At 39.8% G+C, this 27,084-nt stretch overlaps 2 protein-coding genes across 9 annotated transcripts; one reads left to right on the plus strand and one right to left on the minus strand.

Moving 5' to 3' along the window:
• Positions 1-2,053: 2,053 nt before the first annotated feature.
• C1H12orf73 (chromosome 1 C12orf73 homolog) lies at positions 2,054-6,141 on the minus strand. 4 transcript variants are annotated; one of them, XM_007066121.4, is made up of 3 exons: positions 6,000-6,141; positions 5,471-5,617; positions 2,054-2,594 (listed from the first exon to the last, which is right to left on the minus strand). In XM_007066121.4, exons 1-3 carry the CDS (start codon positions 6,003-6,005, stop codon positions 2,499-2,501), a joined length of 249 nt encoding a protein of 82 aa, XP_007066183.2. In that variant the 5' UTR covers positions 6,006-6,141; the 3' UTR covers positions 2,054-2,498. The 4 variants fall into 4 exon arrangements, with proteins under 4 accessions (XP_007066183.2, XP_043397894.1, XP_043397905.1 ...); XM_043541959.1 differs by having other exon boundaries at positions 5,471-5,621; positions 5,996-6,105; XM_043541970.1 differs by having other exon boundaries at positions 5,996-6,088.
• TDG (thymine DNA glycosylase) lies at positions 6,069-26,886 on the plus strand. 5 transcript variants are annotated; one of them, XM_037879782.2, is made up of 10 exons: positions 6,069-6,207; positions 10,904-11,052; positions 15,653-15,870; positions 16,395-16,464; positions 20,321-20,456; positions 20,544-20,626; positions 20,708-20,802; positions 22,310-22,481; positions 22,834-22,962; positions 24,614-26,886. In XM_037879782.2, the coding sequence occupies exons 2-10, from the start codon at positions 10,959-10,961 to the stop codon at positions 24,751-24,753; spliced, it is 1,137 nt and encodes a 378-aa protein (XP_037735710.1). In that variant the 5' UTR covers positions 6,069-6,207; positions 10,904-10,958; the 3' UTR covers positions 24,754-26,886. The 5 variants fall into 5 exon arrangements, with proteins under 5 accessions (XP_037735710.1, XP_037735682.1, XP_037735696.1 ...); XM_037879754.2 differs by having other exon boundaries at positions 6,178-6,381; XM_037879768.1 differs by lacking the exon at positions 6,069-6,207 and adding an exon at positions 6,368-6,507.
• Positions 26,887-27,084: the final 198 nt, after the last annotated feature.

Here is a 27,084-nt window from a genome sequence, read left to right on the forward strand (position 1 = left end):
TTGTAGACTGATCAGGTTACCTCTTAGACTGAAATTCTTAAACCTCTCAATATAAGGCATGTTTCCAGATCTCAAATCATTCTTGTAGCTCTTTGCTGAACCACTTCTAATTTTTCAACTTTTTTATTTTTTTAAACTGTGGACACCAGAACTGAACACAGTATTCCAAAAATGGTCTCACTATGCTTTATACAGCAGAAATATCGCCTTCCTACTCCTACTTGATGTTCCCATTTACATATCCAAGAATCCCACTCTACTCCCTCTGACAGATGTCAGAAAGATTAGGTATTAAAACTGAGGTCACCATGTGCAACTGGAGCGTTAATTGAACCCAACAAGAAGTTGCACAATCCTAAGTGTGACTGACACTCAGACCAACCGTGTGGAAAGGATCCTCCTCATCCCAGGGTTAAGAAGATAAGAAGAAATTGAAAAGAAATCTCACCAAGATTATATTTCCACTTCTATTTCTTTAATATAGTAACTATAGATTTTCTTGCTAAGTTTATACATTCTAGTGAGACCTCAAGTAACCATATTTTAGATTGTAACTCCTTTATAAATCGAAGCAAATTAGCCAAAGAGAGACTGAAAACAATACCTTTAAGCAATTGTTTTTAGTAGTCCACAATTGTCCCTTTTCAACCAATTCATCTGAACAAGAGTAACCAAACTTTTAAAGTGCCTTAAAAACAAGTGCATCCTTGAAAGTGGGATAAATGAGTTAGATACTAAAGAATTACGAATCGATAATCATAAGTAAACATAGTAAGAAACCTTGATAATTTGCATCATTCCTTGATATAACTGTTGAGCCTCATGTCTGATAATTGCTTGCAAGACTGTATCGTGTATGTATAGTACACACCTACAACACTGGTTTGGTTACACGAGTGGTCAACAGTTGATTGTATACTAATGTGCTTCTGGGTGGATTAATAAATTATTTATTAGATAAGAATAGGCAAGTGTCCTGATTTGAGAATAATGTTCAAGTTAAAAGTTGATCTGAAAAGAACCCAGTATTAATATTAGTTAGCTAACACTCCCAGGACTCAGTAAAAAAGGGTTATTCTATTAAATTCCATTCTATATTGGCTATAACACTTACTCAATTGACAAACCTAGTTTGTTAGATTTCAGCAAATAAATAAAAATGGACCTCCTTTCACGCTTACATAATTTTGCAGAAAGGAGGACTAGTATACATTGTGACTCCTTATTACTGGCCATCAGGGCGCAGTATTACTACCAACTTTAGGACAGTGTACACCCATTGATTTATTTACCTCCTGAAGGAATAGAAGTCAGTAGCAGAAAGATTTTGCAGAGGGTCACACAGGTTTCAGGCATGATCTCCATGCTTCATAGGAAGTGTCAGAAGGGGGTAAGAAATCACATCCATGATACTATTTGTTATAATTAAATATATATGACTTATTAGTGTAAGTTTGGCTAGAAGTTATGTTTGTTCTGGACGTTCACAACAGTAAGATGTACAACTTTTTGAGAAACCTTCATTAAAGTAAGTTTTTCTTTCTGTCTTTTATACTTATTAAATCATCTTAGTGCTTTTATTTTTACTCTTCCCTTCTTTACATTTTGAGAGAGATTTCTTAAAGCAGCCCATACTGAGATGTTCCACTGTTCAGCCAAAAAAAACCCTGCAAGCACACACACCAACAGGACACTCAAATCCACAGTGTTTCTGCCTTTCCCATCCATACAAGAACAGCAGCTATACTGAATTATATATATACATAAACAGCATTATGAAAAAAGATGATTTGCTGACAAAATTTCTGATGAGAAATCTAGCATAACTGCTCATAAAAGCAATAGTAAGCAAAGTTATATTTAACCTCGTCTGCAGATACCTTGTATATATGCACATACAACTAGAGAAAATATTTAAAGCATGACTCTGTAGTATTAAATGTCCACTTAAATAAAATTTCTTTTTTTAAAAAAGGCTAATTAATTCAATGTGGTGGTGCTACAGAAAATGTCAAGCCACTGTACTAAAGAGGACTTCTGAGTCTGCAGAGCATTCTGTAATTGTAATAATTTTTATTACATTAATCCTAATAAAATCTTATTAATTTTCAAATTCCTAATAACATTTCTTTAGACAGGGAGCCAATATGAATTATACTTTCAATAGATTTTAAAAATTCTTACAGAGTAATCAAAATAAAACATTTATATTTGTTTGAAAACAAAAATACAAGGAATTTTAACGAATAACTGGCTGGATTTCTGATAAACAGTATTCCTCAATTATTTCTTACATACAAGTTTTTTTTGTTTTAAATAAATAGAAATAGATTTACAGGACTACAGCATTTCATATATGGACTTTGGGTACAATTTTCAGAAGTGCATAAGTCCGAGTGACTTGGCTTCCTAAATCACTTAGGAAAAGGAGACTCAGGATCCGAAGTTATTTAGGCACTTCTGAAAACTCTACCCTTCATGACTTCAATATTCTATGGTCATTGTTCTGAAGTATGAACTTCGCTTGATCTTTGTTTTAGACCCAAGAGTTCCGTTTTCAGTTCTCCAGGCTTAGGCGGCATTTCAGGTATAGTCTATAAAATAAATAAAACAAAGAGGTGTCAGTGCTCAAAATCTGTGACTGATATATAGAAAACTGAGCTAAACAAAACAGAAAATTAGACATCCCCGAGAGGCAAAAAAGAACACTACATTCAAGTTACAATTTTGTCTCCCTCTTTCTTGAGCTAATTGTAAACTGATCTCTAGCATCAACCAAATTTCTTTCTAATTCAACTTCAACTTCTTGCATCTGGCAATTTGACTTTAGTCCTTTGGAACAACTTGATCTTGGGGGAGGTGGGGAATACCTTTTCTTTTCCAAGGAACCCTTCCCACAGTACTAAATTCCATTGAAGGATGGAGAAGAGCCACTGGTTATTTTATAGGACATTAGAAGTGTGGATGGCATTTTAGTTACTAGAGATCTGGAGTGGACTGTTTTTTCACCCTCTCCCTTAAGAATAAAGCTCAAACTGATGTATCCTTCCCTTAATCGTCATGTATTGCCACATGGTTTCCTGATAAGCAGCTGTCTCACTTCAATTAAGTCATCCACCTTTGTAACTGCCATTCCAGTTAACCAGGTCAGGGTGCATGTGCCAAGGACTCCCAAAGATACAATTTGAAAATGGTGGGACAATATGGGAAGTGCTTGGCCACAGGAACAAGAGCCTCTTCTACTCTTCAGAAGAGGAATGTAGCTGTATTATGTGGCCAGTATATATTTAAATTGCTAAAGGGAGCTTCAGATTATACTCCAAACCTGCATGGGTGATTGTGGAAATTCTCAACCTCACCAGCCCTCACACTGGTCTTGAAGATGAAACACCTACACTGGGGGTGGGAAAAAAAAAATCAACCCTTCACATTATTTAACCTTTGCTGCTTTTAAAGCTATAAGCTTTTAGAGTCTTCACTAGTTTAAATAACTACAGATGAGCATTTTGTACAGCTATACCTTTTGTCATTATATGTCAAATAAACCATTTCATAAAATTACTATATACTTCCTAATTACTAATCTACTGGTAGGAAAAGTATCACTCTAAAACTGTGGAAAGATTCTTTAAGGATAATTTTTCTTTTTAAAGAATTCCTATTTTGAAAAGGGCATTGTGAAACTGGTCTTTTGTTTCCTCTACTAGAGGGCAGATCTACCCCACCACTTTTTGAAATAAAGTTACACAAGTTTAAACAACAAAAGCTCTAATACAGATGGAGTGGGATGGCTTATAGGTTGCAGAAGCTCTAGGGCATTGGTTCAAATTTAAACCTGGTCACCAGTTACCATCCGATGACTGTTGGATTAAGACAATCGGTTCAAATGAAACCACCCTGTACCTAGTGATTGCAATGTGGACGCATCTTCTATCACCGCAACTGGTACTTTTATCAGCAGCCTTATGAGAGAAGCCAAAGTTCTAATAGGCATGGAAACAGAAGTTACCCCCTCTCCCCTCAAAGGATTGCCTCCAGGTCAGGGAGAAGACATATGGGTGGGACACTGTGGAGTACCTTGTGCTGGTATTGCCATAATTTCTATTCTGTGGAGATAACATCACTCTTCAGGACTGCAGATTTTTTTTTTTAAGTATTAAATTCAGTTTCTTTTTAACAGATTTGTTCTTAACAGCAAAATTTTGATTCTATTTCCTCTACATTTTTGGGAAAGACGGAAGAATAAATAAAAAGAGAGTGTATAATAGCTCCATCTGAGAAGATAATAAAAGCTTAATTACCACTGCGTTAATAAGACAGCAACTGTTCACAGCGGAGCCACATAAAATACTTTACGCTCTATGCAGCCACACTTTGCATCTGCACAGGTGTAGTAATAGTAGATTATGCTAGTGTATAAATAAGGCAACAAAGCCATGTTAATTTCAGCTCCATTTTTTGAAGCGAAGGAATATTGTGGGAAGAGAGAATGGTTTTCCTAATGTAAAAGGGACAAAGTAAGAAAAAAAAAGGTTGTAAAAGTCAACAGCTTGGGAAAATATGGAAGGTAAAAAGCAAGCTGTAAGACTCAGATGTCAAACCATTACAATACTTTTTTCAACATTTGATTTGCATGGATTTTCACCCCTTGAATTTCTAGACAAAGTGAACTACAAATCTCTACCAAGACTGGTTTCAAAGTAGCAGCCATGTTAGTCTGCATCCGTAAAAAGAAAAGGAGTACCTGTGGCACCTTAGAGACTAACAAATTTATTAGAAGCATTTCACCTGGTTTAGGATTGAATTCACAAAAATGTCACATGCTTTCCACTCAAATCATAAGTAGATCCAACTTTGCCCAGAAGTTCACTTCTGAGCTTTAGGTCTTAATAAAACAAGTTAACTTTTTCCTGGTTCTGTGTCCAATTCCTTTAAAAACAAAGGTTTATTATATACTTTCAGGTCCTGGAAAAATTACTACCTCCGCATGTGGTGTTGCGTTACTACTACAATCTGCTTCCCAACCAAGCTGTGAAAACAACTAACTGCTGACTCTGATTTAAGAAAAAGAAAACAAAATATATCTTGTAGATATTACCGACTTGGGATTCTAGTTCTTCTAGTCTAGAGCTGAAGAGAATCTTTTAACTCCAGAGAAAAGGTAACTTTGACAAAAATACGCTTAGAAGAGTGCTAATTTTCATTGCACTCTAATACACATTGTTCTTCAAAACTGAGGGAAAATCCCAAGACATGATTTTCTAGCAGCTTCACATATTTGCCTCTTTTTCCTAATTATTGTACTTACAAACAAGCATATCAACCTTTTGAAATGGAAGTGTTTTGGTATTTTTGCCACAGTGACCTTAACTATGTCCACTGAACAGCATTCCTATAGGAGAAATTTCAAAACGCATATTACTTAGCAGTTATATAAGTGAAATGCAAATCAAAACCTTAAATCACTTACAAGATCAGGTCTGTAATATCTATGCACAACTTCTGCACCTGCAAACATAGCCAGTGTACTTGCACTGAGCATTTTCAAGTAGCGAGGCCAAGATACCCCAGCGGGCATGATGAAGAGCAGACGGCACTTGAGATTGGAATACTCCAACTGACTGAGTGAAGAATTAGGGGGAAAAAAATTGCAATAAATTAGTATGCCAACTAGCCCACTCTGAAATACAATTCGCCCTATTGGAATCTATTAACAAGAAACTACATCCACCTTCGGTAGGAAATAGAGATGGGGTGGGGAAGCCTTTTGCAATGGAGCCTCACTTTAAAAGCAAGTAAAGAAGAAACCGTGCTTTTAAAATGTTCAAACCTCTTAAACACACTACAGAGGTAACAGCTCCCCCCGCGGACATCAGCCGACGAGATTCTTTGTCCTTACCCCAAAGGCACCTCCACAAACTCTGGAGAGAACCCCACTGCCCAACCATGCTACACACATCATCCTTTGCCGGTGATTAAGGCATGGAAAATGCACCTACCTGCATGCAGCAAAGCTCCACTACGCTGGTCTGACAGCGCTTGTGCTCTGTCCCGGACACTAAACATTAGGAGGAGGTCCCGGATGACAGGCTGTCCGCTCAGAACGGCCCCTGGGACAAGCTGGCAGACCCGGCCTTCCGCAGAAAAGGAGGAGCCGAGCGCCTCTCATCACATCATGTGACTCAGGGCAGGCCGGTCATATCTCACGTGAGTATAGCGGCTGCTACGGAACTACGTCCATTGCCTGTCTGTCCTCGCCTCCCCGCAAATGGGAGACCCCCATAGGGAGCCGCTGCTGCGAGGCCCCCTTCCAAACTGGCTGGGGAGAGAGGATGCTGCGGTGATTAGGGAGGCACCCTCACTGTTCCCTTGTTTGGCTCAGTAAGTCTGTGTTCATTCATATCCCTGAATGGCCTAACGCATCCGTCAGAGACTCTCTGCTCTATCCGTAGTACACGGCAGTGGCCTAAAGGCTTAGCCCACTGTAGCAACCCACCCCCCCCCGAGGTAAGAGTAGCATTAACTGAGTGATTGCCTTAACAGTAAAATGCTGTAGTAATAGGATAGTAACTCCTAACGCTAGGAACTGTAGTTATGTTAACAATCCGGGAACAGTATTAGGACTTGCCAAGGGTCAGAATGTTTGGTGTTTTTCATTAGTTGTCCCCGGTTCTTGGCGTTGTGTGATTATGTGAGCGTCTCAGCTTTTGGGGTTGTTGGGTTTTTTTTAGGTTTCTAGCCCTCGTGATTGTGGGGAGAAAGCTTGGAAATGTGACAACTACAGGCTCAAAGATAAGGCAAATATTTTTATGTCCGTCTCATATTTGGGGCCTGATTCATGATTTTTGGCATTTTGTGGTAGCAGAATTGTAGTTCTATGTATGGTAACACTAGTTGCCTTGTTACAATATAGGCCCTACTCTTGCAAACATTTGCATGCCTTCTTAACTTTATACGTGTGAACCATGATCTAGCAAGGCACTTTTGCATGTGCTTAACTTTAAGCATAAGTAGCCCTGTTGGCGTCAATGGGCCTAGTCACATGCATATAGGAAGGCATGGGTATAAGTGTTTGCATGATCAGAGCTGCAGTAGCCATATGGAAATATACTAGTCCTCTGTTGTAACTCTATAGTAAGCTGCAGCGTTAAGAACTGTTACTGTGGAATACAGTGGTAGTTTCTTTTAAAGGCTTTGGAACGTCCTTTAACAGTTACTAGAGACTGCTTATTGGATTTCTTCCCTCCCTTGTGTTATGTTACTCTTCGGGCATGCACTTGCATTGATGTGCACAGAGCAACCAGTAGTATGGGCAGGTTTGATGGACTGTCAGGCAAACACTGATCACATTCTGTCTTTAGTCTCCCCAATAAGAAGTACACAGGCGCTTTTTAACGTCTTATGGTCAGCGATTCTTTAACTGTGACCAAAGCCCTGCCTCTCATCCGCGTCCGACTTCACTGTGGCTCAGTGTGAGAGCCACGCTTCCTAGGAATGTCAGTGAGCAGATTGCGGATCCCCTCTCTCCAGCCCCAGGAATCGCAGAGCGTCCCGCGTTCTGGGCTGGGAACCTGACTAGCGTGGACCCAGTCGCGAATGTTGCCCAGTGACCAGCCCCCCTTGCGCTGCCAAGAGAAAAAGCCGGAAAGTGGGAGGGAGTCAGAGAAAACTGGAGCCATGAAACAACCCCGGCGCACGGCAAACGTCCTGGGTCGGTCTGTCTGTCATCTAACAGGCTGGGGGGCGGGGTGGAGGCAGTCTTCCAACAGCCTGCTGTGGTCCCTGGTGGTGGTGGGAGCAAGGAGACCCCCGCCCCCTTTCACCCCATTTCGCCTCTTCTGCCTTCTCCCCACCCCCGCAAGCCTCGTGGTCATGGCCCAGCGGGTGCCTGATCCGGATTGGCTGCCGTTCACCACGTGACCGCTCGCTCGGCAGGCAGGTCGGCGGCGCTGTGTGCTTGAGGCGGAAGGGGCCGGGCCGGGGGGGCTGCGCGGGGAGGGGGCAGCGGAGGGGTTCTGCTGCTGGCGCTCGCGGCAGCCCGCTAGGCCGGACGCACCAGCGCCCGGGGATGGAAGCCGAGGAGCCGGGCAGGTACACGGGACAGCCGAGCCTGGGCCTAGGCCTGGCGCGGGGAAGGCCCCTGCCCTCCCCATCTCCCCCCGAGCGGGCTGCCCAGCTCCCAACGGCCGGGCCCGGCGCATGGTGACGTAGGCGGGGCGGGGCCTGGGGGCCGCCGCCGCGGGGATGGTGCCCAGGGGGTGCTCGGCCTGTCTGTCCGCGCGTGGCAGGGTGTGAAGGGGGGTAGAGCGGGCGGGGACTGTGGATGTCGTCGCGGTGGGGGGGGGTGTATGGAGCAGGGAGCTGTGTGTGCGGATGGGGGGGGGAGGGGGTCTCTAAGGTGCCACAAGTACTCCTTTTCTTTTTGTGTATACTAAGGGTGTGTGGAGCGGGGGGGGGGGGGGCGGGAAGTCTCTCTGTCTGTCTCTTCAGTTGCATCTGAAGAGTTGGGTTTTTTTACCCCCGAAAGCTTATGTCCAAATAAATCTGTTCGTCTTTAAAACGTCACCGGACTCCTCGTTGTTTCTCTGTTTATACTAAGGGTGTATGGATCAGGGACCTGTGTCTGTGTGGGAGTTTGTGCCCATAGATGGGGGTTGTATTGAGCAGAGACCCTGCGTTGGGTGGGTCTATGAGTATATATGGGGAGGCATATCTGGAGTAGGCGCCTCTGGTGTGCGTGGGTATGGGTTGCAGGAGTGTCTCTGATGTCACTGGCCAGTGTTTGGTACAGTATTGCTTAAAGATACAAAACAGTGTGCGCTATGCCTCAGATCACCTAGGCACCTGTAACATCTTGCAACCCAGAGTGCTTCACGCACTCTGTATGTGTTAGATAAAGTTAAATAATTTGCCAACTTTGAATTTACTTAATCTTCCTTCAAAAGTCAGGTAATTCTAATTGTTTTATGCAGTGTTGTTGTAGCCATGTCGGTCTCAGGATACAACGTAGTAAGGTAATATCTTTTACTCAGCTAACTTCTGTTGGTGAGAGAGACAAGCTTTCAAGCCCACCTAGAGCTCTACTTCGGGTCAGTTCTGTACAGACGCTCCCCGACTTACGCAATCTTTCCTTTCCGGAAAGCCTTGCATAACTCAAATTTTGTGCAAGTCGGAAATGTATACCCGAACATTATGCAAAAAAACAACCCAAAACCCACTCCTATTTCTAGCTTACGGAACTTTTTCCGTAAGTGCGAATTTGCGTAAATCGGGTCTTGCGTAACCCGGGGAGTGTCTGTATAAGCTTGAAAGCTTGTCTCTCTCACCAGCAGAAATTGGTCCAATAACAGACGTTAGCTCACCCACCTTGTATCAAATAATTCTAAGGCTTGGTCTGCAATACAGAGTTAGGTCGTTGTAAGGCAGCTTACATCAAGCTAACTCTGTAAGTGTCTACACTACAGTGTTGCTCCCACTGATGTGGGTCCACCACTACACTGACCTAATAATTCTACCTCTGCGAGAGGCATAGCACTTAGGTTGATGTAGTTAGAGTGACACAGTGTCTGTGTAGACGCTGCATTACTTAAATTTCCCGTAGGTTGTCAGCTCTGCACAGGACTCACCACTGTCAGTGCCCCGCACACGTAAGCTGGTGGAAGCGCTCCTGGTAAGGATGTGCACCACAGACTTAGGGGGCGTAGTATGGACATGAACCACCGCAGTAACTACTGACTTAGGTCGACTTAATTTGGTAGCGTAGGCAAAGCCAAAGTTAGTTGGATAATAGCTTTAACTTACCTAGATTGCCCACATTCTGTGTATTTGACGGTATACTTTTAAGAACATAAAGTGTAATATGTTATAATTAAGGCTAAGATTTAGTCACAGGTATTTTTGGTAAAAGTCATGGACAGGTCACGGGCAATAAATACAAATTCACGGCCCATAACTTTTTACCAAAAATACCCATGACTAAATCTCTACTTCTGGGGCCCCACTGCCCCCCGGGGGGGTCCTGCTGGGGAGGTGGGGAGCTCTGCTTCAGTGCTGGGGGTTGACCTCCCTCCAAACCCTTCTGGCTGCTGCTCCCGGGGACTGCTCTCTGGACTGCTGCTGCTCAGGCAGTCCCCAGGGCACCCCCAGGACCGCTGCTCGGGCACTCCCCAGGGAGTCAGCCACACCGGCTGTTGTTCCAGTGGTCCCCGGAGCCAGCTGCCCAGGGCCGCCCACGCAGCAGGTGGTGTGACTAGCCCCGGGACCTCTGCTCAGGCGTTCACCGGGGCTGCCCCCAGGACCACTGTTTGGACGGTCCGCGGGACCAGCCCCACTGGCTGCTACTTGGGTGGTCCCAGGAGCCAGCTGCCTCCCGAGCCAGGGCCTCCCGAGCAGTGGCTGGAGCAGCTGGCCCTGGGTCACTCCAGCAGCAGCCAGTGCGACTGGCTGTGGGGTGCCCAAGCAGCTGGCCCCAGCTGCTGCGGAAGTCATGGGGGTCTTGGAAAGTCATGGAATCTCTGACTTCCGTGATGTCCGTGAAAGAATCACAACCTTTAGTTATAATTGTGTTATAGAAAAGTGGAAGAAAATAAGGCATATATTTAATGTGACTGTAATAATCTGAATATTCTGATTCTTGTGTGCTTAATATTAAATTAATTAAAAAGAAGATGGGGTGTTCAGCAATGCTTCTGATCACGTTGACCATTTATTTAATGGAATTGGATATTCTACGTGTTGCTGTAATAGACTGTAACTGGAGAATGTAACATGCAGTGTATGCCAACCCTGGTTAAGAATGTCATGATTTTATTTTGATTAAGTAATGTACTGAACAGGTTATAAACTTAAGAAAATTCTGAAAGATTGTTATATGGCTAACAATACTAACTTTTTTTCTTTTAAGATATTATTCTCCTCTTCAGCAAGCTCAAGCATTTTATACGTTTCCATTCCATCAAATGATGACTGCAGCTCCTAACATGGAAATTATGAATGAACAACAGACTGTAGAGGGCATTCCAGATCCAGACTTTGCTCAAGAACCTATTCAAGGTAGTGTGACCAATTAGTATAACTTAATAAAATTTAAAATCTTGATTAACAAGGCTGAAAATGAAATTGATACTTAGTAGTTGATTTTCAAGGATGATTTGTCTTAATAATTTGCTTCTCTAGTCTCCTGGTTTTTCTCTTTTTGGCACTCTTTGAACAAGTGTTCAGAAACTTGTTTTTTGTAACATTTCTAAAAGAATAATGAAAATATTGCTGCATGCATATAGGAAAATACAAAGCAAACCCTGGTTGTAGTTTTGACATTGGTCAGTGTTAGGGGCTTATTCCTTCACCCGCTTACTTCCCTGGTCCTTCTTGCATGAACAGAGAGCAACAATTGAGGTTTATTGGGGTGAACTTCCAACAAGCATGATTTCAAAGAGCCCAATAGCACCTTATTTCTAACTAGTGTAACTAGTTTAAAATGTAAAAATGTGACCGTTCGCTTCCCAGCTTATGGCTGCCTCTGCTGCTTAAGAACCTAAGAACAGGGCCTCAAAACTGTCACAGTAAAAAAAGGCCCTTACACCAGCAAACAGTAATTTTAATTCTTTCTTTTATACCTCTATAACTAGTTAAGTAATAAAAATACACCTAAATTCTAAAAGTATAGGCCTTTACAAACAGGCCTAAATATCTATATCCTAACACTCAGCCTTGCCAAATTCTGATCTTTCATGATGAATGAAAATTTTCATAGGTGAGTAAAGTACGATTAGTTGATTTTGTGTTGTGGTTTTTCTAAATTAGTCATCGTGGTAAAAGGCCGGCAGCTAGACTTTTTTTGCTTCAGCTAGTAAATGTTCGTAGCAATTTTGTAAAATTTAGCATAGTAGGATCTTGTTTTACTGAAAGTCTTTATCAGGGATACATATTTAATTACTGTGTTTTTGTGGTGCATTATAATCCTCTGAATTTTTAATTACTACTTTAAAAACAAACTTTAACCCACCTACAAATATGAGAAGGCTAGAAAACACGTCTTGAGATTCATTGAGTTGGGTGCTCTGAGCATTTCTAGGTAGCCCCTATTATCTTCTTTCTTTAACCTTCGTGTATATCTTCCCTTTATTAGTTTTGGTGCTAAGTATGCCAGAATGGGAGCCTGTGTAATATTGTCACCTTATTGCTTACTACTTGTAATGTCTGCCATACTTGAATGCTAGTTCTAAGTCATTAGTAACTGCACTTTTCCACTATTTCACAATTAATCCTTTATCCATATTTTGAATATGTGTCTCTCTGTATTAACATAATGCAAGAATGTTAAATCTGGGATGATGGTATCCCAGGCCTAATTGTGTGCCACATCTACATAAATATTTACTTTCACAATAGTTGCTGTAACCCTTGGCAAGATTAAATTGTATAGTTCTCCATCTTCTAGTTCAAGCAGTAAATGCTCTGGTCACTCTAACAGAGACACTATATTATTCACTACAGTTAGTGCACAACTGTAGTATTGTATTTAGTACAGTTAGGCGTCTCGTGTTGTGTTACGTGTTGTGATGAGGAAACAGTGTCTTTTAATTACACTTCCATTTTGCTTTAGGTATTCCAGTAGTGTTCTGTTGAGCTATTCCAGGTCTTGCTGTAAACACTGAGAACTAGGTGAAGTCTCCTCAGGCTCATTAGCAGGGCTTGAAAAACTAACCAGACACCTACTAACAAGAAGACTAAACCTACTCTCCGGAGATAGATGTGAAAGATCAGGGTGGTGTGACTCCTCTGGTGACAAGCCCATCAGCTCCCAGCCTTGGGAAGGGAGAGGTTGTTGGGATTTCCTGTTAGGATGCTGTCCCTGGACCCTGTTTGGGAGCTCCATCTGTAGTGATAGTCTGGGTAGTAGGTCTCTGATAAATTTGAAATTCAACCCTGTTTTTGCTACTGGGATTGGGAAAGACCTTGCTCTTCTCCCTTGAGATTCTGCCTACTGGGAGTAGGGGTGGGTCTCTTCCATTCTGTGACTACTGGCAAAGATTTCTTGCTCCTGCAAGGAGAGGAAGAGGGAGGGAGATCTGTTGTTCTATCACTGCTACAGACTTCAATTTTTTGGGTCCTCCTTCCTTATGAAATAACTCAGTGCCTGACTGCTGTTGCTTTTAGCTTTCCTAAATAGCAGCAACAAGAGTGTGAAATTAACATGATTCTTGACAGTTTTGCTGTTGCCCACTGCAGTTCTGCATAGCAGCAGTGAAACAGATTACGGTGGTGCTAACTTTGTTATGCTACTGCTTGGCAAAGTGTCACAGATGCATCATGGATGTCTGCAGACTCAGGAAGGCAGTGAGTCTCTATTATATTTTTCTCATCTCCAAGATTATTCTCATGCTGAAAGTTTTTAAAAAATAAAATAAAAGCTTAAATTTTGCATTAGTTGATGGGGTTAGGCTTATCGCTTGCCATTATTAAATGGGCATTTGAGTTTTTCAAGCCCTGTTCATTAGTGTCACAATGTTAGGATGTCAAGAATCAGAGGGGTAGCCATGTTAGTGTGTATCCACAAAAACAACAAGGAGTTTGGTGGCACCTTAAAGACTAACAGATTTATTTGGGCATAAGCTTCCGTGGGTAAAAAATGTCTGAAGAAATGGGATTTTTTACCCACAAAAGCTTATGCCCAAATAAATCTATTAGTCGTTAAAGTGCCACCGGACTCCTCAATATTAGGATGGTGGGTAGAAAGTCGTCACTAGGATCACATGTCATGACCAAATTAGTGTCAGAACTGATAGTAAGTATAGAAATTCTATGCTAGAAGTTTATAAAGATTTCTTTTTCCTCAACTGCATGAATTACTTTCTGTTCATATATATCCTGGATAACAAATTCCCTTCTGGTCTCACTTCGTCAAATGGAAAGGATAATGGTGCACTCAAGTTTTAAGTTATGCCTCACTGGGGGATGTCTATTCAGAGAAGGATAAACTCTAAATAGATTGTGCAGTTTTATTCAAATTTCCTATATATGCTGTATGGCTAGGTTTGTGGTATAGGCAAGCTTATATCTTACATCATATGTTATTTATCTTCCCTCTTTCTTTTGATACACCATTCACCCAGCACCCTGAAGTATGCTAGGTGCTGAGAAACTGATCTCTAGTCATCAGCCTTTGCATGTATATATAAGCTGAAGTCCCCTATAGCAGAGTAGAACTTGCAGTATTATTCATTTGAATTTAGACTTTACTGCTTCTGCCTCCACCCACAAAACAAAAGAAAAGCTTTATGAAATTTTCTTACCTCTTGAAGTGTTTCCATATATGGTGTACTGTATATGGCATATTAGCCTAAATTATCTGTGTGACTACTGCCATCTTGATTTGTGTTCTGTAGCCACAACATTGTAGTTTCTTCCACTGTGAGAACTGAAGTAGTGGTAGTTTGTTCAGAGTGGTTGTTTCTTTTTTTTTTTTTTTTTTTTTCAATTTATATTGACTTCCCCCCCCCCCCCCCCCAAAAAAAAAAAAAAAAAAAAAAGAACTGGAGGGAGACAAAAAGAACAGGAAAGGAAAGGAAGGGGGGCATGGTGGGGAAAGGAGAGCAACATCTCAGTTTCCATCTGCTTGGAATTACTAAAGATTTTTAGAAAGTCAGACCAAATATTTTCAAATTTATTTGAGATCCCTCTTCTCTGAAATATTACCTGCTGCTGGTCAGCAAACCGTGGAGGCTGTCTGCTCTGCTGTTTAAGCAATATGAGTTGGTGGCCTTTTTTGTTTTTTAAATAAATTACTATGCATTCATAGTGGCTACTCTGATTATATGTGCATGTTGTTTTTGCTCTGCATGTATTTTCAAAATCGAAGAACTTTTAAAGGTTTTGTTTGTTTGTTTGAACAATTCTCAAATAGTGAGACAAGATAGGGGCAGCTAAGCATATAAGGAAATATGAAAAACTCCCAGTATTTACTGTGGCTATCAAGCATGTAACTCTTCAAGTCAGTTATAATTTATAGCTGAACTCTGACATGTGTCTATAAAGGGTTATCTGCAAAACTTAAATTCTCTAGTAAAGTCCCAGATGGCCAAAGAATTAGCAATAAACATAGTTAATTAGGAGGTATGGTAGGGAACTTTGTATATGGACTTTTCTTGAGCACATCTTAAATTTTCTATAAAGTAACCATTTTTGTGTGTGATGTTCATTAAGCCAGAACCATGGTTTTGATTTAGGTGATCCTGTCAGGTGATATTCCCAGTGAGATAAAGTAGCATTCCATTGGACAATGAGTCTAATTTTCATCACTAGCAAATGAAACCAAACGCTCCCCTTTTACGTGTCCAGCAACTGTCAAAGCAAAATATGCCAGTACTGTCTGTCTGTTAGTATGAACCTAAACCTCCACAACGTCACTTTCTGACATGGGCTAGGGCTGTTCACAGAACAAACCTGGAATACAGAGCTTCAGCTGAAGGGTGTTTTATGTAAGGATTATTTTGCATGAATATTTTGAAGATGAGAACAGTTTTTAGTAGACAAGTTTAAAATTTGAGCAGCATATTTTTGTATTAATGTTTGACATCAATATTATTAAAAAGAGTTCTACTACACTTTTAGAAAAGCCATGCAAAAAGGAAACTATTACTATGTGTTTCAGAAGTTACAAAGGGAAGGAAGAGAAAAACCAGATCAACAGAGCCAAAAACACCAGCTGCTAAAGCAGCTAAATCAACTAAATCAAAAGGCAAACAAGAGAAGATCACGGATACATTCAAAGTGAAAAGAAAAGTGGACCGTTTTAATGGTGTATCCGAAGCTGAACTTTTGACCAAGACTCTTCCTGATATTTTGACCTTCAATCTGGATATTGTAATTGTAAGTCATACATTTTAAGTAACATTTTGAAGTCTGTAACTCATGAATTATGATTTACTTTATTGTTTATCTAGCATTTTCATGATGAGGTTTCAAGGATAAAGTAACATCCAAGTTGTTGTTTGTGTACAGTAGTTTCACGCTTTCTGCCAAGGATTATAGTAACTGCATTCTAGTTTATGGAAAAAATCTTAAATTTAAATATGAGGGAAGGTGGAAACTGTTCATACTATTATTCAGTGTTCTTTCCTTACTGTTTTCCCCCTAAGTGCTACACCTAACTGTTGTAAAATACATGTTGCGGTAATGCTGTAATGTTACACCTATAAACTGAGATCTTGTCTGAAATTTTTAAAATCTTGAAATAATTGAAAATTGTTAATTGAGCTCTGATTAATAGGTTTGACAAATGCATTATTATGCATTTCCAAGTAATTAGATCAGTTTGATAAACGTATTCCCTTTTCCCTTCATTATTTTAATCTGTTTTTGAAGCTACAATTTACTAATGCTTTGCTCTGTAGATTGGCATAAACCCGGGTTTAATGGCAGCCTACAAAGGGCATCATTACCCTGGACCTGGAAACCACTTTTGTAAGTTTATTGTTCTTTTCTTCTTTTTATTGGGATTTGCAGAAATCTGTCATAAGATGACAATTCAAATGAGGCTGTTTGTATTTTTTTAAACACTCTCAGCATTGTCTGTAATTTAATGACAAGCACATACTACTATGTTCTATCATGTAAAGCCACACACACAAAATAAAGATGGATCGTCAGTGATTCCTCTGGTCTTGTTTATAAATGCGGGTTCAGAATTATGTAAACATAGTTACGGATTATATAATTGAAAAAATGACTTTGTTTAGTCTTAGTTTATTACAGCATATAATTAAATCAAAATCAAATTACAAGTATTTGTGTTTTCATGGTTTTTTTAATAAGTCAGTGGTCACCAACTTTCAGAATAAAAACAGACCATCTTTCCCAAATACAATTTTCTTAATGCCCTACCAGTTCTGTAAAAAGAACAGGAGTACTTGTGGCATCTTAGAGACTAACAGATTTATTTGAGCATAAACTTTCGTGGGCTATAGCCCACTTCTCAGAAACTGCTGAGCTTGAATTAATATGCAAACTATATACCATTAACTTGGGTTTGAATAAAGACTGGGAGGGGCTGGGTCATTACACATATTGAATCTATTTCCCCATGTTAAGTATCCTCACACCTTCTTGTCAACTGTCTAAATGGGCCATCTTGATTATCACTACAAAAGTTTTTTTTCTCCTGCTGATAGTAGCTCATCTTAATTAGTCTCTTACTCCACTTTTTCATGTTCTCTGTATGTGCTCTTATTGTATGTTCCACTCTATGCATCCGATGAAGCGAGCTGTAGTCCACGAAAGCTTATGCTCAAATCAATTTGTTAGTCTCTAAGGTGCCACAAGTAGTCCTGTTCTTTTTGCGGATACAGATTAACACGGCTGCTACTCTGAAACCTACCAATTCTGTATTTACCTCTTTATTAACAAACCTCCTAGATGTCTGAATAAAACACAAACCCCTTCCCCCCCACCTTCCAATCCCTCAAACTGGTAGTTTCTAACATTAATGGTACACCATATTTGAGGTTTTAAAAAAAAAATACTGCTATATCTTTACAACTGCCTCATATTTATTTTAATAATTCTGGACACTTTCATTTTTCATCTGAATGTTGCTATTGGAGTAGAAGGGAGAAGTACAAACTTTGACTTAATTTGTGATTCACTGTAAACAAACTAGGGCTCATTTACCACTTTCTGTTGTAGGTAGGTGCATAGCTTGTTTTCTGGGTTCTTTATAAAAGACTGTCTGCCCTTGATCTGTGTGAGCACCTGTTAACATCAACAGGAGTGACAAGTCCAGATTAAAGGCTGTGTATGAGACACAAGTCTGGTGCCCCCATCTTGTATTGGGTTTTTGTGTTAATGGATTTTTCATTTATTTTCCTCTGAAATGAGCGTGACACTGTCTAGAATGGCTCACAACTTTGAGTGCCTACCTCAGGGCAGACACCCCAGACTGGCCATGTGTTCTATAATTAGACTTCACCAAGCCAGTAACAAATGTGAACTCCTGGATTATTACAACAATCTTAACACTTAGTCACAGACGGTCCCCTTAGACTCTCCAGCCTATTTTGCCAGCCAGACAAACTGGACTTAGTGAAAAATGGTCACTTATATCAAAAAATCACACCACATTCAGGTTGCTTCCAGTCGCATGAGACCAGTCACTTATCCCAGATTGATTGGTACCCTAGCTCTTACACCAAAGACAATGCCTGTAGCCAATCCTGTAATAAACTGTGTAAAACGTTTATTAACTAAGAAAAAAGAAAGAAGCATTATTTACAGGTTAAAGCAAGCAAATGTACACACAGATGAGTTTCCATCTAAATCTTAAGAGTGACAGAATTGTAGTGATCTGTCTATTCAAATTGTCTTTCAGGGCAGACCCTGGAGGATCTCTGGGGATGTCTGGCTTCAATTTAGAGTCTCTGGGCCCTTCAGAGTTCAAAAAGCCAAAAAGATAGTTTCTTCTTGACGGGGATTTGTATTCCTTTCCCCCAGAGTACAAGATGTTGGGATGAGTTTAGGTGGAGGGGGAGCAATAAACAGTCTTTTGTCCTCTGATGTTCCTCAGTGGTTTGTCTGGTATCTATGGGCCTTCTTTGGTTGGCAGGCGACAACACCTCCTGTGACAATCTAGTATTTCACACTCGATAATGTTTTTCTCCTGACTAGGGAGATTTACATTTCAGAGCAAACACTTAAATACTAACTTGATAATATGGGCTATAGATATTATAAGTGAGATTAATGCATGCAGCAACATACAAGCATTTCATAGAGCCTAAACACATTCTTATAAGACTAATACCTGTTTTGAGCAAAACAAACATACAGGTGACCTGGTCTAGTCCCCAGCTATGAGGTTGTCAGTTCTTAGCTAATGCATGCAGCCTGGGCAAGAACTGGCATCTAACCTGCCAGCATCACAATGAGCATTTTACTTAATGTGTATTTTATCATGAATCAGTCCAAATGTGTGCATGCTGATAAAACCATTTCGTAGTACGAAGATGCTTCTTTACAGTGAGACAAACTAAACTTGTCATTTTAAACTTTTCATGCTACATCAAAAATTGGGGAGAGGTAGAAATAGTACTAAAATACGTAAGATAAGAACTTAAGTACAAAAAAAGTAGGTGTGCTTACTTTATGCCAAAGAGCTCCGTGGCAGTGTACAGCACATAACATAACTCAAATAAATAAAATGTTAATCTACTTATTAAAATTCAAACAATCCATGTCCAATACAAAAAGACAAGTGATGACAGGATAAGGTAGTAAATTAGACTAACAGGCATACCAAAAAATACAAGGGAAAAAACAACTCTGAAATGGTGGTAATTGGTGTGGGTTTTTAAGTAGGGGGAGAATAACAGATGAACATCAAGGGGAGTAGCTTTCATAGTAAAGATATGATTGGTTGCTGACTGAAGACGTGATATCGAGATCTGTAAAAGTCAGGGGATGTGTTGAACATGCGTAGCAGTTCAGAGGAGCCTTGAGGAGATCTCATACTTAGTCAGGGCTTGCACCATTTTGGGTTCCTAACATGAACAGTGTCAACTTGCTTAATATTAGAACAGCCTAGATTTTTGAAGACTTTCATTATAAAGTTAACTAACCTTTCAACTTCGTTTGTTTTGCTTGACCAATATTGCTTTCTTTTCATGCTCTTTGTTTTGAACCTCTGGTAGTCTGTAGTGGTCTGTCATCTGGGTTTTTTTTTGTTGTTGTTATTGTTGCTTTTTGTTTTGGGAGCCTTTTTTTGTTTGTTTTGTTTTTTTTATAGCCCTTGCTGAAAATGTGTTCTCTCCAGCACCACAATGAATTCTCCATATCTAGGATAATGTTTCTAATGCTAATTTTGTGGTCCTGAGCTTCACAAGAGGAACCAAATAGAATAATGTGGAAATAGATATTGATCAAAGTTGTTCCATTTTTACTTAAGTCATAAAATTTAAAGCTACAAATTTAACTTTTTTAGGAACAAAGCCCTGTTTATGGAAACAAGGAATCCCGTGGTGGCATTACATTTTTCAACAGGGATTTTCTCTCTTGAATCAGTATAGAAACAATGCTCACTATAAGCAGTCTTTAAAATAAATAAACATAGACAAGGCAATCATCTTCTGAAATAAATGTTTGCTTAACATGGAGTATTTCTTTAGCATTCCAATACTATATACTGGGCAGTCCCTTTTTTTAAATAGCTTTCATATTTTTCTTCATTTTAGTATCTCCTTAGAAATAAATACTTCATTATAGTATTTTGGCATCTTGAAGTATTTCAGAATGCAGATGAGTAAACTTGTATCTTCTCTCTTCACAGGGAAGTGTCTCTTTATGTCTGGGCTGAGTGAGGAACAATTGAACCATATGGATGACCACACTTTACCCCAAAAATATGGTATTGGATTTACAAACATGGTGGAAAGAACAACACCAGGTAGCAAAGACCTCTCCAGGTAGGAAAATGCAGGATAGTACCATATTTAAACAAGGAGTGGTAGCCAAGGTCTTAATCTCGAATGCAATTGTTTTTTCTTATTTAGCAAAGAGTTTCGAGAAGGAGGACGAATTCTGATGCAGAAATTGCAAAAGTATAAACCTCGCATAGCAGCTTTTAATGGAAAATGTGAGAATCTTAATTTTGAATCATTCTTTTTCCAGCAGCCTTCTATGTGGCGTATAATGATCTATCTTCATTTCCTTTTAGGTATTTATGAAATTTTTAGTAAAGAAGTTTTTGGAGTAAAGGTTAAAAAATTGGAATTTGGATTGCAGCCCCACAAAGTCCCAGACACAGAAACTGTAAGTTCTTGCAAAGTTATTTCAACACTAGTGAAACCAACGAAACCCACTTACACCAGTGGTGAATTATGCCCAAAATGTGTGTGGGAAAGTGAAGGGGTCTTATTTAAACAGAAAAGAATGGGATTGGGCAAATATAATCCTTTCCTCAGCCATACTTTTGTAGGGGTTTATAGGTTTGCTTTTGGAAGTGGTGTATTATTGTCAGCAGGATAGTTACATGCTGAAAAGGCATCTGTAGTCTGAATAAAAAAATTATTTACCATCATGAATACCCCTAATTCACCCACAAATAGGATATTATAACTTGACAACAAGTATACCATTCAGAAACTCAAAAATCCAATCTAAATACTACGGTAACAACCCCCCCACACACACACACACACACACCACCTTCTCTGTTAACAAGGAGGTACTTGAGCATAGGCGCCGACTGCATGGGTGCTTCAGGGGTGGAGCACCCACTGAGAAAAATTAGCGGGTGTGTAGCACCCGCCGGCAGTCAAGCTCTCCCTGCAGCACCTCTCCCCGGCCAGCAACCCCACTGGTCACTCCTCCTGCTCCCTCCCAGTGTCTCCTGCCTGCCACAAACAGCTGTTTCGCAGCATGTAGGAAGGTGGGGGAGGAGCGGGGACAGGGCATGCTTGGGGGAGGAAGCAGGGAAGGAACAGAGCCGGGGTGGGAAGAAGCGGGGGTTTGGGGGAAGGGGTGGAGTGGGGGGTAGGGCCTGGAGCGGAGTGGGGTGTCGAGCACCCCCTGGCTAGAGGGGAAGTCAGTGCCTGTGGACTCAAGGATGACCATGACACTAGCCCAAGCATGGGGGAGGGAACACGTAGTCAGGCACTGTGCTATTAGTGCTGTATCTGGGCATGCAAGGGGATCAGTACTCTTAAATGCAGCCTTCTATAGGTGACTTTCAGTTGCACTCTGTTGAATTTTGATGTTTCAATACAATTCTTTGAGGAAGAGTGTTCATGGTGGACTGTAAGTAATGAGTGGACCATAAAGTACTAGCATGGATGGAATATACATAGACTTGATCCACAAACTGTTCTTAAAATACCCCTTCGATGGACACCTTGAATTTTAATATTGTAACACATTGGTTGTGTTCTAATTCATAAATATTGCAATAAATACATAAACTCAAATACTGTATTATTCATAAATAAATATTGTAATACTTTCTTGGACAAGTCACTTAATTTTTCTGAGTTAGTTTTAAATCTTAGTTTTTCTAGGGCAGATCCTCAGGTGGTGTAAATTGTCATCGCTCTGTCAGCTGATGATCTTACCTCTCTGTCCAAGGTAAGATCCTCAGCAGGTAAGCGAAAACAAGAACATAAGTATTAGCCAGTCTCATGAGGATTAATAAATGTTTGTACAAAAGCTTAAAAATATAAAGGTGGTTAAGTGCTTAGTTATTCTTGAGGTTTTTACATATTTTATGCTTTACTGACCTCTAATTTAGCATTGCTTGCTTTTTGTTGTCTCTTTTGTAAAGCTCTGCTATGTTATGCCATCATCCAGTGCAAGATGTGCTCAGTTTCCACGTGCACAGGATAAAGTTCATTATTACATAAAGCTTAAAGATTTAAGGGATCAACTGAAAGGCATTACGCCAAACACAGAGGTGCAGGAGGTGCACTATACGTTTGACTTACAGCTTGCACAAGGTAAAGTGCTTTTTGGTAATCTTTTTCTTAAAATTTATATGGTAGCCATATCATCAGGTTTGATATGAGACAGATAATATATAGAACCAGCAGTTATCAGGGTAGAAGGAAATTAAGAATTATAGGAAACAGATAACTATATATTCCCTCTAATTTACAACAGACTGTGTAGAACTAAGCATGTTACTTATGTCATCTTTTCTTAATCTTAATCACCCATTATCTCATGGAAGGTGGGATAAGAACTTTGTTTAAAGTAAAAATACATGTATACAGTGTTGTGTTGTGTGATGTAATGTTCATGGTTTGCTATTATCCTGAAGATTAAGATATTTGAGGCCTTTTTCTCCAGAGGATGCTAAAAAGATGGCAGTTAAAGAAGAAAAATATGATCCAGGTTACGAAGCGGCGTATGGTGGTGCTTATAGTGAGAAAACCCCCTATGAGCATGAACAGTGTAACTTTGCTTCAAATGGAACAGGTAAAAAGTGATGCTTGTGGCTTTTAATCCCCAAGTCGTTACATACTAGGATTATTTTTCTGCATTTCTACCATTTCAGGCAGCTTCCACAGTTTTTGTTTAAAGTTTTGAAGAACAACATTTAAACTGTTAAATTTATAATTTCTTCTATATCATTTTATCAGGACATTAGGGCCCCCTTTTCTGTTTGGGGGGGAAAGAGGGGAGACATTTTTTTCTTTTTTCCTGGACACTCATTTGTATTTAAATAAAATATCTTCTGTAACTTCAGCAACTTTCCCAAAATCAGATTTTAGGGATTCTTACACAAATCTGTTGTGTAAAAATAACTAACCATTTACAAGTCATATATGGAATCAACCTAGTAGAGCATCATAATTATCATTTTTTGCCATAAATTTACATAGGGCTTTTCAGTACAAAAGAAATGGTCATTACCTCTGAATTTATACTCTAAGAATAGCAAGACCTGACAAGTGATTTAAAAAAAAGAGAGAAATAAGGTTATCCCGTTCATCTTGCTACTGGTGATGGAGGATGTATTCAAATGTATTTTTCCTGTATCAGGATGGTTTGTGGTTCCCATATAACTTCATAAATTGATTTGAAGGCTAGTGTAAATGCGCATTTTTGTATTAATACACCGTTAAGACTGAGAAATAAAAAAAAAAACCCCACCAAAACCACAGACTGTGTAGTGTATCCCATTTAATGTTGTGTAGGAAACCTTAAATTTTGGTATTCCCCAACTTTGAGAACATTGTCTTAACTTTACATCAAAACTAGGTTTTGCACTTAACTTTTTTGTGGATTTCTAATTGTAAAGAGATATTGGGTGTTGGGGAGAAAAAAAGAAACGGAGCTTATGTATGCTGTGGAGCCTGAACGTTTCTTGACCTGGGACAGAGCTGCTATCTTGCAGATCTTTCACAAAATACACAATTTCAGCCCCAAGTGAATTTGAGAAAACTATTAGCAACAGAAAAAACTCAAGGGGAGAATAGAATGAGAGTTGGAACTCTGACTGTAGCAGAATAGCCATTATTAGGAATTCTGGTTTTCATTTCAAACCAAAAATGGAGGAAATCCCATTGGTCACAACTGAAGAACAGGTTTAAATTCTATATAGGGGAACTAATGAATAATTACCAACTTCTGATAATGGTCTTTAAATTTCATGTCCTAATCTTGTGCTCTGATGTAGATTGCTTCCTATATTGCTTCCTGTTCATGATCTTTCGAGTTCGTTTCTTATTCTCATATAATAGCTGAAACACAATGGGGTTTGGTGTGGTGTTATGAAGACTGGGTAGGCATGATCCAAACAAAATTGAGGATTTTTACATGTGTTTTCTGTGTGTTCATTGCTAATGAAACAACTAATTTCTGCTCAGATTTGCTCAGTCAGAATTCAAATAAACATAAGTTATTTTTTAGGAAGTTAACATGGATTAGAGAGTAATCAAAAGAAAATATTGAAAAGGAGTTAATGTAAAAACTGAAAACATGTCTCCACACCACAGCTAGCAGAGCGAATAGAAAAATGGGGGACGGGGGGAGAAATGCTTGGAAAAATTTTTCATCAAAAGCAACTTTTCTGAAACTTTCCTACAGATATGATGCCAGCTAAACTATTGTTTGTTTTTTCTAGAAGTGAACAATCTAGACTACACTGGGGGGTCATCCTTCGGTGACGTTCCTAACGGACAGTGGATGATGCAGTCCTTCACAGACCAGATTCCAGAATTCAGTAACAGTGGGGCACAAGAGCAAGAAGAAAGCAGTGTGTAAAAGCTGGCTCTTTGGCAGCTATGCATAAATGCTGCAGTTTTAATGCAGTTATCAAGAACGGTACCTCAGTTCTCTAACTGAAGCATTTTAATAGTATTTTACTTGTTATTTTATTATAGTCCAAACCAATTGTGTGGTAGATTTAATCCTATGAAGTAAGTAATTTTTAAGGGAATGTCCAACATTTAAAAAAAAAAAAAAAAAAAGTAGCCCTTTTTGTATATGAGTTTTATATTTAACTTACACCATTTCTTGCAGTTTGACAAACTGCTTTCTTGTATGTGAAGACTGATTTCTTTTGGGGTTACTTTAATTCTGTAATTTGTAGTGCAGTAGTTTGTGGAATTCTACTTTTTACTGATTCCTTCATATGGGGGGATATTTTAACCCTTTTATATGCAGAGAGGAAAATGGGAACATAAAAGCCACTTGCTGATTAAGATTACCACTGTTGCTTGACAGTGTAGCCCTGCTCTCACAGGGAATAGGGTTTTAAAGTCAATGTAGTTACATGAATTGTGCATTTTCAAGGCCTGCCTTCTGTTCTCTGCCACAAGTGAGAGTTTCCCACTTTGCTTTCCAAGCTCCATCCCCATTTAGCTCATTTGCCATTTGGCACCTGGAGCTCTAAGAGACTTGAGACCTCATCTCCCCCACCTTGTAAAAGGGGGGAGGAGAATCCAGTTTGTTGAGCAGGGGCAGGGCTTGAAGACTCCTGCTTAGTTGTCTTGAATAAGGCTGCCTAGTATCAACTTCACCCTCTAAGAAATGAGGTGGAGCCGGTTGGGCTCTGTGGAGTTGAAGTGCCCTCCCTCTCCTCCATGGCTGGTCTCTGACTTCCCACTTGGCTTACACTGAGCAGCTCCTTATAGTGCAACAGTAGCACTAAATGGGGAGAGAGCACACCTCGGTACTGGCCAGCTTAGAGAGCATGCTTTCAGACAATGGGGAGGCCATACTCCCTGTAAAATATAAAAGCAGACACCTTATTTGCACATGTCACCAAGAGGGAAAACTAGCATGGGGTTGGAACAGGGGTTAGGGGGGTTTCTCCTCCTTGCTTCCTCTCTTCCCCCCCCCCCCCCCCCAAATAATTATGGTATGAAGTTAAAGCCACTGGCAGCTGCTATGTGAATATAAAGTCAACCCTGGAAAATAGTCTTCTAAAGTACTTTAATAGTTTGTGTTTCTAGACAAACTTTGACTTATGTGGCCAATGTAATATTCAGGGAGTGAAATGAGTTTTCCATGCTTGTGTATAAAATATCACTCTCTTTCCCTCTTTTGAATAGAGAGGGGAAGATATGTCTTGAAGTAAAAGCAATAAGCTGATCAAAACATTTAATGTTTTGGTGATCTTATGAGAGTAGGTGCTTTGTATACTTGAAATATGCACAAACTGTATCTTCTTAATCCAAACTGGTCAGATATTACACTACCAGAGATTTTATCCTTTCTTCCACACTTTGGCAGTTGCTGTCATGGATTGAATGGAACCAGGCAGTGTAGAACCTAAGCCTGCTAACAACTTTGGATCTCACACACCCAGGTAGCACACTGCCAGCTCAGTGGGAGGCAGGCATGATGTTTACAGTTCTCTTCCCCAGTTGTGTGTCTTAATCCTAAGAGAAATTTTTAAATCAAGACAAAATGTGCATTGTGGTTCTGATCATGTTTGTTAGCCTCAGTGTAAAGCTGTTCATTATATGGTCAAAGATATATGGAAATTGTTCGTTTGTTATTTAAAATGTACTGTATCATGTATCGCTGTTTACATGGACATGTTCCTGCAGGTGCTCAAAAGTGCCTTGCATCAGGGATTTGTAACAATTCGATTTATTTTTCAACAAAAGTATGTGAAGCATGTAACTACTATTGCTGAGTAGATAGTGCAATAGTACATAAATTCTGTAAAGGTGGCTTTTTAATTTGAAGGGAAAGTTCTGTTCTTTGACAGAGGTGCCTACTAGATTATGTAGGGATAAAGTAGAGTTAAATGTACAATGACAGTTTCATTAAATATGGCAAGTAATGTGTGTGCATTCTCTCAAATTGGTGCTGTAACATGGAGGTTTTAAACTCATCTTGAAAATCTACCAGTGTTTCACAATAAAATCAGGAATTGTACTGGAATATCTTATTGTGTTAAAGTGTGATATTTTGCCCTCTGACTAGTGATGGTTTCAGAGTAACAGCCGTGTTAGTCTGTATTCGCAAAAAGAAAAGGAGTACTTGTGGCACCTTAGAGACTAACCAATTTATTTGAGCATGAGCTTTCATGAGCTACAGCATCCGATGAAGTGAGCTCACGCTCAAATAAATTGGTTAGTC

Source organism: Chelonia mydas, chromosome 1 (assembly GCF_015237465.2).
Source record: "Chelonia mydas isolate rCheMyd1 chromosome 1, rCheMyd1.pri.v2, whole genome shotgun sequence".
Classification (NCBI taxonomy): Eukaryota; Metazoa; Chordata; order Testudines; family Cheloniidae; genus Chelonia; species Chelonia mydas.

Bases quoted from the DNA above. Each gene is read 5' to 3' on its own strand.
- C1H12orf73 (XM_043541959.1), bottom strand. From the start codon at position 6,066: ATGTTTAGTGTCCGGGACAGAGCACAAGCGCTGTCAGACCAGCGTAGT. The intron at 5,622-5,995 runs GTGCATTTTCCA...TTCTTCACTCAG, and splicing joins GCTTTGCTGCATGCAGGTAG to TCAGTTGGAGTATTCCAATC. The intron at 2,595-5,470 runs GTAAGTGATTTA...TTTATTTTATAG, and splicing joins GATATTACAGACCTGATCTT to ACTATACCTGAAATGCCGCC.
- TDG (XM_037879754.2), top strand. From the start codon at position 6,269: ATGGGAGACCCCCATAGGGAGCCGCTGCTGCGAGGCCCCCTTCCAAAC. The intron at 22,482-22,833 runs GTAAAGTGCTTT...CTTTTTCTCCAG, and splicing joins TGACTTACAGCTTGCACAAG to AGGATGCTAAAAAGATGGCA. The intron at 22,963-24,613 runs GTAAAAAGTGAT...TGTTTTTTCTAG, and splicing joins CTTTGCTTCAAATGGAACAG to AAGTGAACAATCTAGACTAC.